Genomic DNA, 16,335 nt, shown 5'->3' with positions numbered 1-16,335 from the left:
AATGACATGATCTGTGACGTAAGTCCCCAAAGACAGAAGTTGGGTTATTTCCAATGATGGTGTTATTAAAAGTTATGTAATGACCACTTATAGAGACACAAGACAATTAAAGCACTAGTGAAAACAGCCGTTTTAAGACAAACTACTTGGGCGGCTTGAGAAGGTGTGACAAACTACTTTTTGTAGAATTTTTGAATTTACTATGCATACTTGTAGAACATTTAGAACATTTTAACAATAACATGAAGGGATTATTTTTAGTATAGAATTATCTGTAGATTACATTCTGGATCAATCAGTTAGAGTCTGCAGCCAGGCTGTTTCCTACTTAGGAACAGTGCGATTTTATTGTAAAGGCTAACACACAGCATCACTGTGTACGTGCTAATACCGTGAGAATGGCAGTCTTACAATAATTCAAAATTTCCATTTATTTGGTTTTCTTGTGCTTTAAATCTATGTTGCATGTACTCTACACTGTTTCTTTCCACTATATCCACCTCAGTACTACTTCCATTACAACCATGACTTTTTCCACTCCGATTCCTAATTGCTTGAGTTGCCACCTACTGCTTTACAAAGGTTGAGTGGGTGAACAGCAACTAAAGAAGGCTGTTTACTACATGATGGATGATTGTTTTTGCTCCAGCGTTGGATCAAAGGTTTTAGAAATGTAGTCATATGTGGACTGTGTAAACGTGAATCATAGGTGTCTAAAAAAAAACATTAAAAAAAGGAGAGAATTTGTCAGTACATCACTGCCTTGAGAAAAAAAAAGATAAATGGCAGCTGAAGAATGAACACTATAAGATGCAGAGAGCCTCTTACATCACTCATCTTCTTATTTTCCTTTCGGCTGTTCCCTTCAGGGGTCACCACAGCGAATCATGTGCCTCCATCTAACCCTGTCCTCTGCAACCTCTTCTCTCACAACAACTAACTTCCTGTCCTCTCTCACTACATCCATAAATCTCCTCTTTGGTCTTCCTCTAGACCTCCTGCCTGGCAGCTCCAACCTCAGCATCCTTCTACCGATATATTCACCATCTCTGCTCTGAACATGTCCAAACCACCTCATTCTGGCCTCTCTGACTTTATCTCCAACACATCTAACATGATCTGTCCCTCTGATGTCCTCATATCTGATCCTGTCCATCCTCATTATTACCAAAGGGAACAGCAACATCTTAAGCTTTGCTACCTCCAGCTTTGCCTCCTGTCTTTTCTTCAGTGCAACTGTCTCTAAGCTGAACAACATCGCTGGTCTCACCACCGTATTGAACACCTTTCCTTTCATTATCGCTCATACTGTTTTATTGCACAACACGCCTGACACTCACCCGTTCCAACATGCTTGCTCACGCCTCTTCACCTCTTTTCACACTCTCTATTGCTCTGGACCATTGACCCTAAATACTTAAAAAAGGGTAGAACAACACATGATGTAGTTTAAGCATTGTTTTCTCCAGTTATTGCTATTTTGGTTGGTTTGTGTAGTGAATTAAGTATAGTTTTTATGGAAATATTGTATATCATTAATACTTAGTCTCAATATCAACATACTGTTGCCTGATATGTAACCGATTAATTAGGCTAATATGCAAAACTGTAGCTAACAGTAATAGTGGTACTGGTGATAGAAATATATTTACAGAAAACTGTAGTACATATTCTGGGTCTTGCAGTAGTAGTAGTAGTGAAATTAGTTGTGTTAGTTGTAGAAAATTAGTTGTAAAAATAAGTATAATATTAATCATTATTATTAGTATTACAGTAGTACTAGATGTGGGACTAATAGTATATTATTAGTAGTAGTAATAGCAGTAGTATTAGTAAGGTTGGTTAAAGCAGTGCTAGTAGTCCTGCTACTAATATAATAGTAGTAGCAGTGATGGTGGCAGTAGCAGTGGAGGTGTTAGTTGGAGTAGCAGTAGTAGCAGCAGTGGTTTTGACTGTAGTAGTGGTGGTAGCAGTAGTAGAGGTACTGTACTAGTAGTTGTGGTAGTAGTAATTCCAGTAGTAATGGCACTGTATTATACTGTAGTAGTAGTTATAGTAGTACGATAGAGTTGGTGGCAGAAGTTTTTATACTGGGCTTAGTAATAATAGCTCACTAAAGTGCTGATTTTAAAGAACCATTTGGTTAAAATCACTTGTTTGTTTGTATATTTAAAGTGTTGTCTATAACAAAACAAACATGGTAATATTATAAATATTCATAATATGGAAACTAAGTACTAGTTCATTAGACAAACAAAGCCCTAACCTTTGTCCCCACAAATGGAGTTTAGTGTAAATTCCGGTGCCCTATTTTTCATGACACTTTGAGACTTTTCTAAGAGCTGCTGCTGTCTGTGGTTAACATGATCTTGAGCTAAATTTCTCCCTTCTTTCCCTTCCTCTAGCCACCCACATTACATGTGTTGTCTGTCAGCAAAACAAATCAGCTTTTAAATGCAGTCTTGATTTTCTTGTTGCTGTTAACATTGTTTGTGTGCAACAGTAATCGATGTCAAGCCTGCAGCACAGCCAGCAAGAGTTTATGTTGCATCCTCTGACTCTATGATCATGACCTGCCAGCTCTTTAAAATGCAGACTTTATGCCACTGAAGTGCCATTTGTTAATCAAGTACAGTTTAAGGTTGACTTTATTTGTCACCTTTTGACACGTCTGTGGAGGGAAGTGGTGTTATAGGTTATAAATTCAGAACAAGCAAAGCCACAAGAGGTGACACGATCTAATTAGCTGTGGCATTTTAGCAAAGCGATACTCAATGTCTGTTGGCCATTATGTCTTTTCATTTTTTTTGTGCTTTTAGACTAACACTCATGAACACTGCAATTTCCAACGCAATATCAAAACAACAACACATTTAGTGGACATTCTGGAGTTTGACTGTACCAAGAAATCCAAGGTCTGCGGTATACTTCACATCTTTAATCCAACACGAATGAAAAGCCATGAAAGTGCTCAAATTAAATGGCAATTTGAATGTCTGCACTTCAGTCAAAACTGGACATGCTTTTATTTGAGCTACCAGATAAATGTGTTTATTTATTCGGATAAGCCTAAACCTGAACCCACTAAAGGGATGCATGGGCAAGTGTGTAAGTACCTCCCTTGCTTAAGCACTGCAGGCTAGTTTTTAATGAAACCACAACATCCAAACTTCATTCAAAGGTTACTCCCTAAGCTGACCCCTAACTTCCACACAGTTAGCCTCCTCTTTACATAGCACCCACAATTAAAAAAAAAGTGTGAGTAGTACAGATATTACTTATAAGCCTCGTGGCATGAGATGTGGCAGTAGGCCTACTGCAGTAGTAGTAGTAGGAGTAGTATAAATAGTTCACCTATTATTAGCAGTAGTAGTGAAAGCAGTCGTTCTACAAATTATGTTAGATCCCAAGACTCAGGAGTAGGGAGGGGTAACTGATTGGAGTAAGGTTAAGGCTACAATATGCTACTTACACTTTTGAAGTATATTTTGAGTAAATCAGAAAACTAGTAGTAGTAGCTGCCAGTGAAAGCTGTAGCCTGGTAGTAGGTAACTACTAGGCAGTACTTGTTACTCACTGCAAGTTGCCTACAGTATCACTCCAAGTAGCAACAAGAGGTATAAGAGTATGAGGTAATGAAACATATGTATGTAATAACCGTACTAGCATCAATGGCAGCGAAACCAGTTGTAATAGTAGCGAATGTAGTAAAAAATAAAGCGCCTTTTTATAAATGAAGTGACGTTAGCGCCATTATAATACACTTCCTGGAGATGGTTGCTATGGCGTTTCGCTTCCGTCCACTTGGTCGTGCTGTTATCGTTACCAAACATTAGCGTTAACTACTGTTCGTTCCCCTATAGTTTCTGACAAATGGCTTTTGTTTCTTACAGCCAGAGAGATCCGAACGGAACTTACACCTTCTCAAGCCGCCCCAGACCTGTTGAGAACCGTTCCAAATACAGAGAACCTCCGTCTGAACAGTATGTTTGCTGCTAGTGTTGATATTGTGCTAAAGGTGCTTCAATGACGGCGGAGTAAAATCACTTGTTATCTACATACAGTATAATTTTTCCTAAAACGATTGTGATTGTGAATATCTTTATGTGTCTTTCTGAGAATACAGTTTTGATTTTGATGTTGAAACCGCTTGACATCCTAAGTGTGCTTACTAAAGTACAGTGCTGAAATATACTTCTGACATACTTGACATTTAATTGAACACTTTCATTTTTTAAACTTAGTCGGCTACTTAAATTACTAGTATACAGGATAACATTTGAGAGGCAAACATCAGATTATGAATTTAAAAACATCAATGAATAAAAAAAAAAAAAAAAAAAAATCCACTCATAAATACGATGTACTGCCATTAGGTATATTATCCTGTCATACCAGTACTTAGAAAGCATTTCTGACCACATGACTGCGCTGTGTTTTGCCTTGAAAGGACGCACAGTAATTATGGAAACATTATGTTTGACCGTCGTGTTGTCAGAGGAAACACTTATGCTCAACACATTATACCAACTGTGAGTATGAACCAGCTTTATCACTGATAGGTTTGCCTTTTATTTGACTATCTTAAAAATGTACATCATCACCCACCATTGACAGACAGCTCAGTCAGAGACAGCTGAGCTACAAAGACAGCAGGAGCTCAGGAGGAGAGCAATTGCTCGAAAACATGCCAAAGACCATTTTAGACCCAAGACCCCTGAGGCCCTGCAGGGCAGAAAACACATTGATGTACAAACAGGTAACGCATTTTCATTCAAGACTTCAAAGCTATGCTTTTGGAAACCAGAAATATTTTTAATATTCTGTCTTTTCTTTTCAGAGCTGTACCTCGAAGAATTGAGTGATGTTGTAGTTGCTACAGATATTGAATGCCAGACTGATGCTTTCCTGGACAGACCAGCAACTCCGCTCTTCATACCTGCCAAATCTGGCAAAGATGTGGAAACACAGATAGAGGAGGGCGAGGTAATCTACACAGGATTCAGTGACATATTTCTGACTGCACAGAGGGATAAAACAAATTATTACGTCTGGTTTAGACATGATTTAAAGGGAATTCCAGCAGTTCGCAGCTTGTGAAAATATCTCCTATGTGACCTAGTAGCTTTAGGATGTACAAACCCAATTCCAAAAAAGTTGGGAAGATGTGAAAACGTAAATAAAAACAGAAAGCAGTGATTTGGAAATCTCATCAACCCATATTTTATTCACAATGAGCAATAAGCAAAATATCAGATATTGAAACTGAGAAAAGCAACACATCTCAAAAAAAAAAAAAAGGAACAGGGGCAACAAAAGGGTGGAAAAGTAATTGCCGCAAATCAAAAACAAATAGAGAAGCATTTGATAACTAATTAGATTAACTGGCAACATGTCAGCAACTTGACTGGGTATAAGAGGAGCATTTCAGAGTGGCAGAGCCTCTCGAATGTAGAGATGAGCAGAGGTTCACCAATGAACTGCTGAACTTACCTGCCTGCAGTCCAGACCTTTCACCAACAGAAAACATTTGGTGCAACATAAAACATTGACGACTGTTGAGCAGCTAGAATCCTGCATCAGACAAGAATGGGACAACATTCCCCTCCTAACACTCCAGCAACTGGTCTCCTCACTTCCCAGATGTTTTCAGACATTATTAAAAGAAGAGGGGATGCTAAACAATGGTAAACATCACCGTCTAAACATCACTTTTTTTGAGATGAGTTGCTGCCATCAAATTCAAAATGAGCTAATACTTTTCATGAAATAGTGATGAAATGTCTCAATTTAAACATCTGATATGTTGTTTAAGTTCTATTGTGAATAAAGAAGAGGTATGTCATGCCAATTTTTTTCTAATTTGGGTTGTACTTAAGTTGCTAGCAAACTTAATGTTATGCGAATGGACCATGAATATGTAAACCTTTATTTGTATGACCATATTTTATGAAACACAAACTAAACCTGTGTCAAATTGGAGTCGTTCCATATTTGATATATATTTATCTAAATTCCACTACATAATACCACTCACTACCTGCATCCTCTGCAGTTGTTTGACTTTAACAGGGAGGTGCAGCCAGTGTTGGAGGTCCTGGTGGGCAAGACAATAGAGCAATCTCTGCTGGAAGTGATGGAGGAAGAAGAGCTGGCCTGCCTGAGGGCCCAGCAGAGGGCTTTCGAAGAGCTCCGAAATAATGAGCTGGCAGAGGTTCAGCGGATTCAAGAACAGGAGAAACGCCACATTCAGGAGAAAGTATGTGAAATGTAAAATATCCTTTTATGTTACTGTAGAGGAGCAGGTGTCCCAACGCTGAAAAAACAGGGAAAACAGTAGATCCCAAATGATACGGAGCATGCAGCCAAGATCGGGCAAAACGTTCAGAGTGCAGATTTTGAAAACCTTATCTGATTATCAGACTGTATTGCCATTTTGTTCCGTTTGCTTCTGTATTCTATTTGAGCTCTAAACAAGTCACAAGGATTTAGACATTTGGAACTGTGTTTATGTGTTTGTGCTGTGCTCTACTTAATGGTTTGGGGCTGTGTTGGATAAGGATCCCACTGGTCAGAATTTAACCATGTATGACTGATAACAATTGTTAGGCTTGTTTGCTTATGTTGCTATGGAGACAGTGTCATCAATCAAATCTAATCAATACATAATTCTGTCCATCCTCGTCACTGCCAACGGAAATGCAGCTCCACCTCTTGTCTTTTGTGTGTGTGTGTGTGTGTGTGTGTGTGTGTGTGTGTGCGTGTCAGAGTGTCATCGAGCAAGATGCTAAACTTTAAGTTTACCTGAGGTGTATATATACGAGGTGTATAAATGTGCGGACCATTCAACCTTTTTTACCAATTTATAAGTATATTTTTTTTAGATTTTAGCTTAAATGTACTGTTGCTGACAAACTGAATTTGAAACCATGATTTGGTTGTTTTACCAACCAGCTACATCAGTAGCACTTTTTTTTGTAATAATGCTATCAATAATATAATCCATAAAATTTATCACTTTTAAAATCCTGTCGCTATCTGTGTTTCTAAGTGCTTGTTGCTGTGGTGTTTTTACTCTGCGTTTCCTGGAAGCATCTTATCATTTTATTTTATTTATTTATTTATTTTTTGAGCAAGATACAGTTGCCAGAGTCATTAAATACTTTTGTTTCTGCGTGCAACTGACATTTTCCTAATGAAGGAACCATCAAATATAAAAGGTGTGAAAAATGTATGTTAGGCATTGCAGTTGTGTCATATTTCAAACATTTTTCTTACGTTAGGAACGTAGAATTGCCCAGCAGAAGGAGGCACTGAAGGAAGAAAAAGAGATCGCAGAGAAGATTGCTGCCAGGGCATACACCCAGCAGTACTTGGCCAACCTTCTACCTGCAGTCTTCACCTCACTAAGATGTCACGGCTACTTCTTTGACCCTGTAGAGAAAGGTCAGCGTTTTCTTGCTACTTTGCTTTCCTGCACACTTTAAACTCAGATACCCCTTTCTGAAACATGAGGGCATCACTGCACTACATACAGATATTACGTGCCTCAATACAGTTATAAATGTTGACCTTTTATTATATTTTTGATACTAATTTCCAGATATTGAGTCAAATTTCTTCCCATGGCTAATGGCTGAAGTGACCAACAATTTGGAGAAGAGATATGCAACAAGAGAACTGCTGGACAGTAAGTAGATACAGAATAATCAGATACTTTCTTCATTCAGCTCACTGTCTTTCTCTGTTGACCTTCCCTTATTCCTAGCTTACTTGTTACTTGTTACTGACCATGCCTCAAATTTAAATCCTTATCTCACTGATCTGATCCACGAACAACACAGCACACTCAGAACTGCTGAGATGAAGTGAAGCTGAATTGCAGAGCCTGCTGGCAGCTTTTTCTCACCACGTCACCAAGACAAAACTTAATAATACCAGGACAAAGTCAGCAAATCCACTGATACCAGGAAGTTGTTCTGCACCTACACATTTGTTTCCCATTCCACCTTCCCTATCCACCTCTTTCACCGCTGATAACTGTGTCAGTTTCATCACTAACAAGGCAGCCATTAGTTCACAGTCCTCCCCACCAGATGGAGACATCCATCATCAGACAGCGCATCATTCTTCTCGATTTTCACTCTGACCAAGGAAAAAGCTCCTTCTCCTAAACCTCCTACGACCTGTTTTCTGGATCCCATCCCTATACTCTCCAACAAGCAACTACACCCAAAATATTCCCAGCTACTCCACAAACCATTAATACATCTTTCACAGCAGTCACCTTGTGTCACCATTGTGCCACATTGCCCAGTTTTATTCCTTTTCCTTACTCCATCTGTACCACATCTCTGGGCTCTATAATCTGCTTACACAGCTTTTCCTATCTTTGCTATACAGATGGCACATACGCACACTCTGCTAACAAATGGCATGTGGTGGTCCCGTCACCCTATAGCAAAAGATCCCAAGCAAAGCTCTTCAGCTCATTGGTCCCACAATGGTGGGCTGAGCTGCCAAGTTCTGCATGGTCAGCAGTGTCACTCCCAATATTTAAAATGTTGTTGATGATGAACTCTTCCACAGCTAACTTTGGACCTCAATTGTAATTGCTTTGGATAAAAGTGTATAAAAATGTAAATGTAAATTATGCTTGTGAATTTAGGAACACTTGCACTCACTCTGTATAGCAGGAGATGAATCCAGTGCTTTTAGTTACTATATACTAAATTTTACACCAAAATACCCAAAAATAGTACTGGAGGACAACAAAAGTTGTGTGATGGCAAAATCTAGACATCCGATTCTTGATTTAAACTATAAATGTTTGAAAATTAAGCAAATCCATGTGTATCTTCTATAGATTGTCTTCAAAAAAACAAATCTTTGTAAATATAACCTTCTTTTAATGAACAGTATTCAACAGGCTTATGTTATTGTACTTCACTGCTACAAGGTATTTTCATAATTTGTCATAGTCTTATGGGGACATCAAGTCATATTGTTTGAGTGCCATCTAGTGTTTTTTATCTGTAAACATGCAGAGGTCCTTAATATCAAACAGACAGATTTGTATGCAAAGGTGAATGTGACTGCAGTGTCTTCATTGTGTCTGTTTCAGATATCATCCATGAAATTACCCAGAAGAGGCTGGAGCGGTTCAAGGAGCTGGAGACACCGCGGAAATTTGACAAATAGAGATTTAGTCTGTAAAGTCTGAAAAAAGATCTTGATTTAAGGGCATGCATGGATTCTCAAAAATATATTTTTTTGCCAGCTCATTGAGCACGAGTTGAGTATTCTGTAATACAACACCAGTGTGAGTGTGTGTTTAGCTCAAGGTGAGTCTTGGCAGTGACGCTGATACAACTAGGGACATAGTTTATACCGATACTGTATGATTTAGGTTACTCTGTGCTCAGTAGAAAATACAATGTGAGATTTGTTTTAGTTTTTGCGCATCTTTGTAATACTTTAGGTATGTTAGCAAAAATATGTTTATGCAGTATGAGGCTGTGTAGATTTTCCATGAAAGTTGTTCTCAACGGTTTTTTTGAAGCAGTTGCTTTTGTTAATAGCTACTAAATTAGTTACCCTGACTGGCTGAGTCTTAATGCACTTAGCTTCAGGATTTCATCTCATATTCTACACTGTCAACTTTTTTAGAGGCTCTGGAAATTCATTCATTAGTTGGTGAATATTTTATGGTCATGGTGGAACAGATTACAGTCATAGTATGAGTTATGGCCATGATTATTGTCTTGAGCCATTCCTACAAAAACAGTACCCTTTTTAATTGAGATATGTTTTAGTTATTGCAAAATCTTTTTAATCTTTTCACGTTACTTTGTTTAAAACACTAACCACAGAAACCCCAACAATAACATTTTCTTCTTAAAAAACGATATTACTCAAAGAGTAGTTGAACAACAGGTTTTATGGAACTTTAAACATCCAGAGGACTATTCAAAATAGCTCCCTGTGACTTCTATCTATTTGCATCTGAAACCATTCAGCAAACAGTTTATTCAGGTTCATCATCCCTAACAAGCAAATTTAAGAGGTTTTGCATTCTAGACAGTCCCTTACCACCAAAGAAGGTCATTTATCATACAAGCATCTTACTTTGGTATTTGTTTAGCTCAATAGTTAGGTTTGTCCGATCTCCAACGTGTTTTAAACATTTTATTTTTATTATCAATGAGCTCAACAGCAATTTATGCAACACGTTGTGTTAGTACACCGTAGGAGCTCGGCCAAGCACATCGTTGTTTGGTTTCGTATTATGGTGAGAAGTAGGTCTAACCTCCGATATATACGGCTCTATTTTAATCCCGTCACCTCATTGGTCATATCACCTATGACTCCTCCCCCCTCACTTGGCATCGCTTCCTCTGTTCAGTGCAGGGCGAATAACGCGCACCTCCCCGGCGGTGTAGTACTGAGCAACAACAAAAAAAAAATGTTTCTGCTGTGATGCAACTGTGCTCAGGAGGTCAGGAGGACAGGTGACAGCTGAGGGATGAGGTTTAAATGTTCAGCTAATCATACAGTGAATGCAGTAATCTCACACTATGTGCTTTACATAAATGAGTGGCCAGTTAGTTTAGGCAATGTAGCTGAAGTGGGCCACAAAGATGGCACAGCGAGAAATAGCCAACTGAACATAGTTTGTTAGAAATAAATGGGTGATTTCGATGGGGGAAATTAGATTTTGGCCACTTTGTGGGTCCATATACATCTATCTTGTAAGGTTGAGATGATGCAACATTTACAGTCCCAACGAGCCCCAAATAAAACTCAATGCAAGGCTGACTTTGATTTTGAAGAGTGCATAAATAGTCCCCAAACGGTTTTACAGCAGGTAGGGAAATACCAACCTGAGTTACAAAGCCCCTTTTCTCAATAACGAAACTGTGTTGTTTTTGAGGGGAAGCCCGTCACAATCCCCGACAGGTCCCCGGATCCCGGGGTAGGGAACCCTCGTGCCTTGACAGCAGGGACATTAACCCCCCCGGGCTCCACAGTGGGATGGTTGAGCGCCATATTGCGTCGGGCTGAACAGAGGGAGTGGAAGTCTGCGGCTGGGAGCTTCGGATATTCCCCATCTCATCTCCAAACCACATCAGCTCCGGTAAGACTTAACTTAAGCCCGTTGTACTGACTTGAAGCCTAAATCACAACGGGTTGCAAACTGTGCATAAAAACCAAAAAAAAAAAAAGACATTTTTGCGCACTTTTTGCCGGTCTGCACAAAGGAGGTAAATCTCACAACAGGTGTCAGTGGGATTACAGTGAGGATGTGACTGAAAGCGGGACAGATGAAGCTCCGGCACAAAGGGCAACATTATTTCCGCCTGACCTAAAGACCCTGGAATCTTTTACGATTTGTTTTATTGTGAAATCGTTGTTCTCAGTGTTGCTCAAAGCGAAAAGGTGGAATTTCTCGTTTGCTTGGCTTGAATCAGTTCCCTGTCGCTGTGGGTGTGTACCCGTTAAATCCATTGATTACATGGAGGAAAAATATACCCAGAATATAACCCCCTCTTCAGTGTATTTTCTCACACTGTAACAAACTGAAAATGGAAGGAAAAGTTACACATTGACTGAGGCAAAGCACGTCAAAGAACTGTTTGTCTAATGCAACATTGTTTCTATGGTTCTCAAAGCGACTTGGGCGACACAAATAAAGAAAAGTGTGTAAGTGACTTCTGTTAATCTAAAGTGGGGTGTGGATTTGTCAGCAAACTTAAGGCGTCAAAGTAAAAGGCTGAAACCGAGCAGGGTGGAGACTAAAACTTTATCATTGTTGGTGGGTGAGGCACGGTGAGTACCATATTTAACCTGCTCGGGTGCCTGGATGATTCAACAGTGTCAAGGTAGTTCAAAAGTGCAGGGTTTCCGGTGGCGATTCAGAATAAAACTCTTATTCAGGAACACCGGCTGTTAATCTTCACGAAAAGTGGAAAAATAGTTGCTTGATGGTATTTAATGTCTTTTGGGTTTTAACTCATATTCTAACCCTTTGTTTAATAAATAATCTACATGTTTTATAGGCATCTCAGCATAAACCACAGACGACTAATGAAGAAAGTGGTCTGTACTGTGCCACAGATATCGTGATTCCTTACTAAGTAGTTGTTATAGTATATTACAGCCTATAGGCCGGTCCTTAATTAAAGGTTACTTGGGTACTAGAAATTTTTGATATTAAAAGAAAAAAAGTAAATTTATTTTTCAGAATGTTTTGAATATGTTTTGAATGTTTTGAATATGTGAAGCATCATGGCTGGAATTTGCTACAATTCGAGATGCCTGAGGTAAAAGTGTCTTTAACATTGTTTTATTGCCTGTTTTGAATATTTATCAAACATACAAAGCAAAATAAATAAGGATAAAAAAGACTAACAAATACATTGCGTATTATATAGACTGTAGGCTACAGTGAAAGGCAAACATGTATCCACACATATACTTAATATACTGTATGCTTACACACACAAGGGAAATTGCCACTTTCAAACTGTTTTCTCCTTTAACACAAATAGATTTTTTTTTCAATAAGTTGTGAGCTTGAAAGCTCCCTTAGGCATTTGTTATTGGGTAGCCGTAGTTGATTGTCCCATCATTAACGTTGTCTTCTCACAAGCTACTTTTGGTTAAGTAAGTAACCAAAACTTGTGATCTTTGTAAGTGTGAAATGGAAACTGTGGAAAACTAACCAGAATTGAGAATTGAGGCAGACTTACGCTCTTATTGTGAATGGCAGCCAGCTTAACTTCCGGTGTTGTGCCAGCTAGCTGCTGCTCGCTTGTCGTAGCGGTGATTCATCCTGATGATCGTGACGGTCGCTTGCAGGAGTGCCGAGCCAGCTCTCGGCCCGGTTTAAGTAACGCACAAGTGGCTGAAACTCGTTTCTCTTCTTTCTCTCTGATCAGGAAGGCGCAGTGACAACTGAGGCACACGGAGCAGCGGGGCTTTTGTTCGGGAAAACAGTTTTATTCCACAGTTCCTCGCATAAGAGCCAGGAAAAGGACAGAAAAATGCCCAAAGCGGTGAGTAGCTCCTGAGGTTTATTGATATTTTCAGTTATGGCTTGTTGAATCGCTGCTGGAAGTTACCCGAAACATCACAGGCTAACGGATGAATAAACATCTTAATGCATTAGGATTTTCTATTAAAGTGGGCGTTTGACTTTCCTACATTAACCTAACTTAATTAAGTATAGCCCACTTAACAGTGAGTTAGACTAAATATATATTTAGTTTAAAATGTTATAAGTGACTAAAGGTTAGAATAGACTTTGCTTTAAATTGATTTGTAGAGGTGTGGGTGCAGATTTATGTTTAGCTCTTTATGGTGTAACTTTAGCTGATGCTAACCTCACGCATCACATGTTGGCAGTGATTGATTGCACTTGGTAAAAGTGATGCTCAACTTCTAAATCCAGGGATAGCTGCGAAACATTTGACATGCCAGGTTAATTTAGACATAACATGTCAGGTTTTTATAACATCTCCAATAAATCCTAAGAATCTCAACAAAGAGTCTGTGTCAAAGTGGAAGTCCCCCGAAATCCCACGCTTATCCTAAATCCCTGGGGGTTAACATCATCCACATTGCTCCATAGCTAGGGATGATAATTTTAATGCTGCTTTTATTTGACTTTCATTATAATAATGTGTTCATAGTGTAGGCATAGTATAGGAGCCACGTCTTCCAAATCATTTGCTGTGCTGTTCAGGTACATATATTTTCTGAATGAAGAAAAACATTATTGGAAATTATTGGACTTAAACATAATTACATTGTTTTCATACTCTGTAGACCCTAGCTGCTAAAATCCTGCTCAGGTCATGGGAGAGACAAGTTAAACAGAGCAGTGTATTTAGATGATGGTGACTAAAGCCACAGTCATAAAGTGTGTTGTCATTTTGTTTAGAATAGCCCCGGAGTTGTCATGAGCGTCGCCGTGGAAGTGACGCCATCACTGTCTGATAGCAGCACTCCTGTTGCCACAAAACAGTGTCTTTGGGCGATATTGTCAGACTTTTTTATTGTCTAGTTTACTGACTGTAAACAATATGTGGCCTCCGGACTGGGCCTGCCTTTACAACATGGCATGAGAAATATCAATGGGACGCTAAGTCTGTTTTAATGAACTTGATCCCTTGATGCTATTTGTACATCAAAGCACCATAACCTCAAATTAATCCTGCATATGACAAGTTTCAGTTTCAGCACTGGTAGGATGTAAATAAGGGTTCATATTTTGGTTTAAACACTTTGGTGTGAAATTAGATTACAAGTCCGAAGAGTGAAGGCGCGCACCCAGAAATAAATTACATATGTGAGGTGATGTAGGTGATTGTGATATGTCAAGAAATGGTGCCCATAGCTACGGCAAGGCATGACAGGTGTACCGTAGGGCTGTAAGCAACATTATTGCTATTCTCCTTATGAATTTAATGATCTGTTCATTTATTATCAGTTTTTGTTAAAACTTTTGGCTGTTGCTCAGTTAGTAAGACCACAGGGTCAGAGAGTCAATCCCCGGTCCTGGCTACATGTCGAAGTGTCCTTGGGCAAGACACTGAACCCCAGTGGGTCAGGTGAGCACCTTGCATGGCAGCCACCACATCAGTATATGAGTGTGTGTGTGAATGGGTGAATGGACATCAACATTGTAAAGCGCTTTGGATAAAAGCGCCATATAAGTGGCCATTTAACATTTTACCATTTACATTCAAGTCAGAATTTCTTCAAGTCCTACAGTAATGCCTTTATTTTTTTTCCCCCAACAGTCTTAAAACACAATGATTAATTCAGTCATTTGCAAAACGTAAAACATTTCTGAAGGTTAAACCAGTAAATGTATTAAACATTTCTATTTTAAATAATTAGTAGACGAAATATAAAAATACAACCCTAGTTCAAAAAAAGTTGGGAATCAGAATCATCTCTGTGAGCAAGGGACAAGGCCGAAGGTCAAAACTGGATCCACATGATCTTCAGGCTCTCCGCATTAAATACAGGTGTGATTCTCTACTGGACATCACAGCATGGGCTCAGGAACACTTCCAGAAATCACTGTCTGTGAACACAGTTCACTGTGCAATCCACAAATGTTAGTTAAAGTCGTGTCACGCAAAGAAGAAGCCATATGTGAACACGATCCAGAAACACAGCAGTGCTATCTGAGCCAAAGCTCATTTAAAATGGCCTGAGGCAAAATGGAAAACTGTTCTGTGGTCAGATGATTCAGAATTTGAAAATCTTTTTTGGAAATCATGGAAGCCATGTCCTGTGGACTAAAGAGGGGAGGGACCATCAAGCTTGTTATCAGCAGACCGTTCAATAGGCTGCATCTCAGATGGTATGGGGGTGCAACATTGGGGGTGCAACAGTTCCTCCTTGTCTATAAGCATTTCATTCCATTGTTGAGTGTTAACCAGCATTTGCAACAAGCCAATCTGAATCATTCCAAGGTTGTCACATCAAAAGTCTCTGACCTGTCATTAAAGTAAATACAAAGTTACATCGCATATTGGTAAAAATAACTTTGATCTCTGAAACAGAAAGATTAAAGAGGATAAAAGCTAACCTGCATTCAATGTTACAGCACCTGGCACGGAGCATATTCACTCTGAATTTATTACACTTTCGAAACTTGGCACAATGTCAAACATTCTAACAATGTGTGTTATGAAAAGAGAAATAATTTTAATATAGAGGATGCCCAGCTTCAAAGTAGGTTGGAGCAGACTTGAGGAGTACTGAACACCCCTGTCGTGGTGCGTCTGTGAATCATGTTTCACTTATCTGAATGACACATTGTCAGAAGTACATGATAGAGCTCCTTGGTTCTCCCAGAATCCTGTTTCCTTGTGGTAACAACCCCATTACACAAACCATACAAGGCGTAGCCACAGTTAACATGGATGGGTGTTTCCTTTTCATGTCCAGTCCCTTTGTTAGTGTTTGTTCCTTTTTAAATAATTGATAATTCAGAAACGTCTGGAACACCCGTCTATCCAGATTCACAAATCCCAAAATGGTCCTTCAACTGTCATTCTGCAGGTTTAATTTTGCCTTAAAGAAAGACAAACTGCACCTCTAACCTTGACATTTACTGTGACCATTTTCAGTGGAATCCCCATGACGAACAACCTATTCACAGTTAAATACCTAAGGTGACGACCTCCTCATTTCTTTAACTTGAGCCAGAGCAGCTCCTTAACCTCCACTGAAAAGGCTGAAAGAAAGACATTCAGTTCGCCGTCATACAAGACAGGGAGAAGAGCCCTGTATTATAAGGTTATAGATGGGAAC

General features: G+C 39.2%; 2 protein-coding genes across 3 annotated transcripts in view; both read left to right on the top strand.

The window, feature by feature from the left end:
• The first annotated feature begins 3,783 nt into the window (after positions 1 to 3,783).
• Positions 3,784 to 9,602, top strand: rsph3 (radial spoke head 3). Its single transcript, XM_067481293.1, has 8 exons — positions 3,784 to 3,983; positions 4,451 to 4,532; positions 4,618 to 4,759; positions 4,841 to 4,986; positions 6,056 to 6,259; positions 7,284 to 7,446; positions 7,604 to 7,690; positions 9,125 to 9,602. Exons 1-8 carry the CDS (start codon positions 3,874 to 3,876, stop codon positions 9,199 to 9,201), a joined length of 1,011 nt encoding a protein of 336 aa, XP_067337394.1. The 5' UTR covers positions 3,784 to 3,873; the 3' UTR covers positions 9,202 to 9,602.
• A 1,401-nt stretch (positions 9,603 to 11,003) lies between these two features.
• Positions 11,004 to 16,335, top strand: part of ezrb (ezrin b) — a 29,158-nt gene continuing 23,826 nt past the window's right edge. Inside the window, exons 1-2 of one of the 2 annotated variants that reach the window (XM_067481291.1) lie at positions 11,004 to 11,137; positions 12,942 to 13,058. In XM_067481291.1, the coding sequence (XP_067337392.1) occupies positions 13,047 to 13,058 (12 nt within the window). In that variant the 5' untranslated portion in view covers positions 11,004 to 11,137; positions 12,942 to 13,046. Of the gene's footprint in view, positions 11,138 to 11,628; positions 11,704 to 12,941; positions 13,059 to 16,335 lie in introns of those variants that run through there. The other variant, XM_067481290.1, reaches the window with a different exon arrangement.

Source organism: Channa argus, chromosome 17 (genome assembly GCF_033026475.1).
Source record: "Channa argus isolate prfri chromosome 17, Channa argus male v1.0, whole genome shotgun sequence".
NCBI classification, from domain to species: Eukaryota; Metazoa; Chordata; class Actinopteri; order Anabantiformes; family Channidae; genus Channa; species Channa argus.
This window is presented reverse-complemented; position numbering and strand designations above follow the sequence as displayed.

What these genes read in the sequence shown, in the direction of transcription:
- rsph3 (XM_067481293.1), top strand. Translation starts at nt 3,874, where the DNA reads ATGGCTTTTGTTTCTTACAGCCAGAGAGATCCGAACGGAACTTACACC. An exon ending in CTCAACACATTATACCAACT is followed by an intron (nt 4,533 to 4,617) that starts GTGAGTATGAAC and finishes CACCATTGACAG; the next exon opens with ACAGCTCAGTCAGAGACAGC. An exon ending in CACAGATAGAGGAGGGCGAG is followed by an intron (nt 4,987 to 6,055) that starts GTAATCTACACA and finishes CATCCTCTGCAG; the next exon opens with TTGTTTGACTTTAACAGGGA.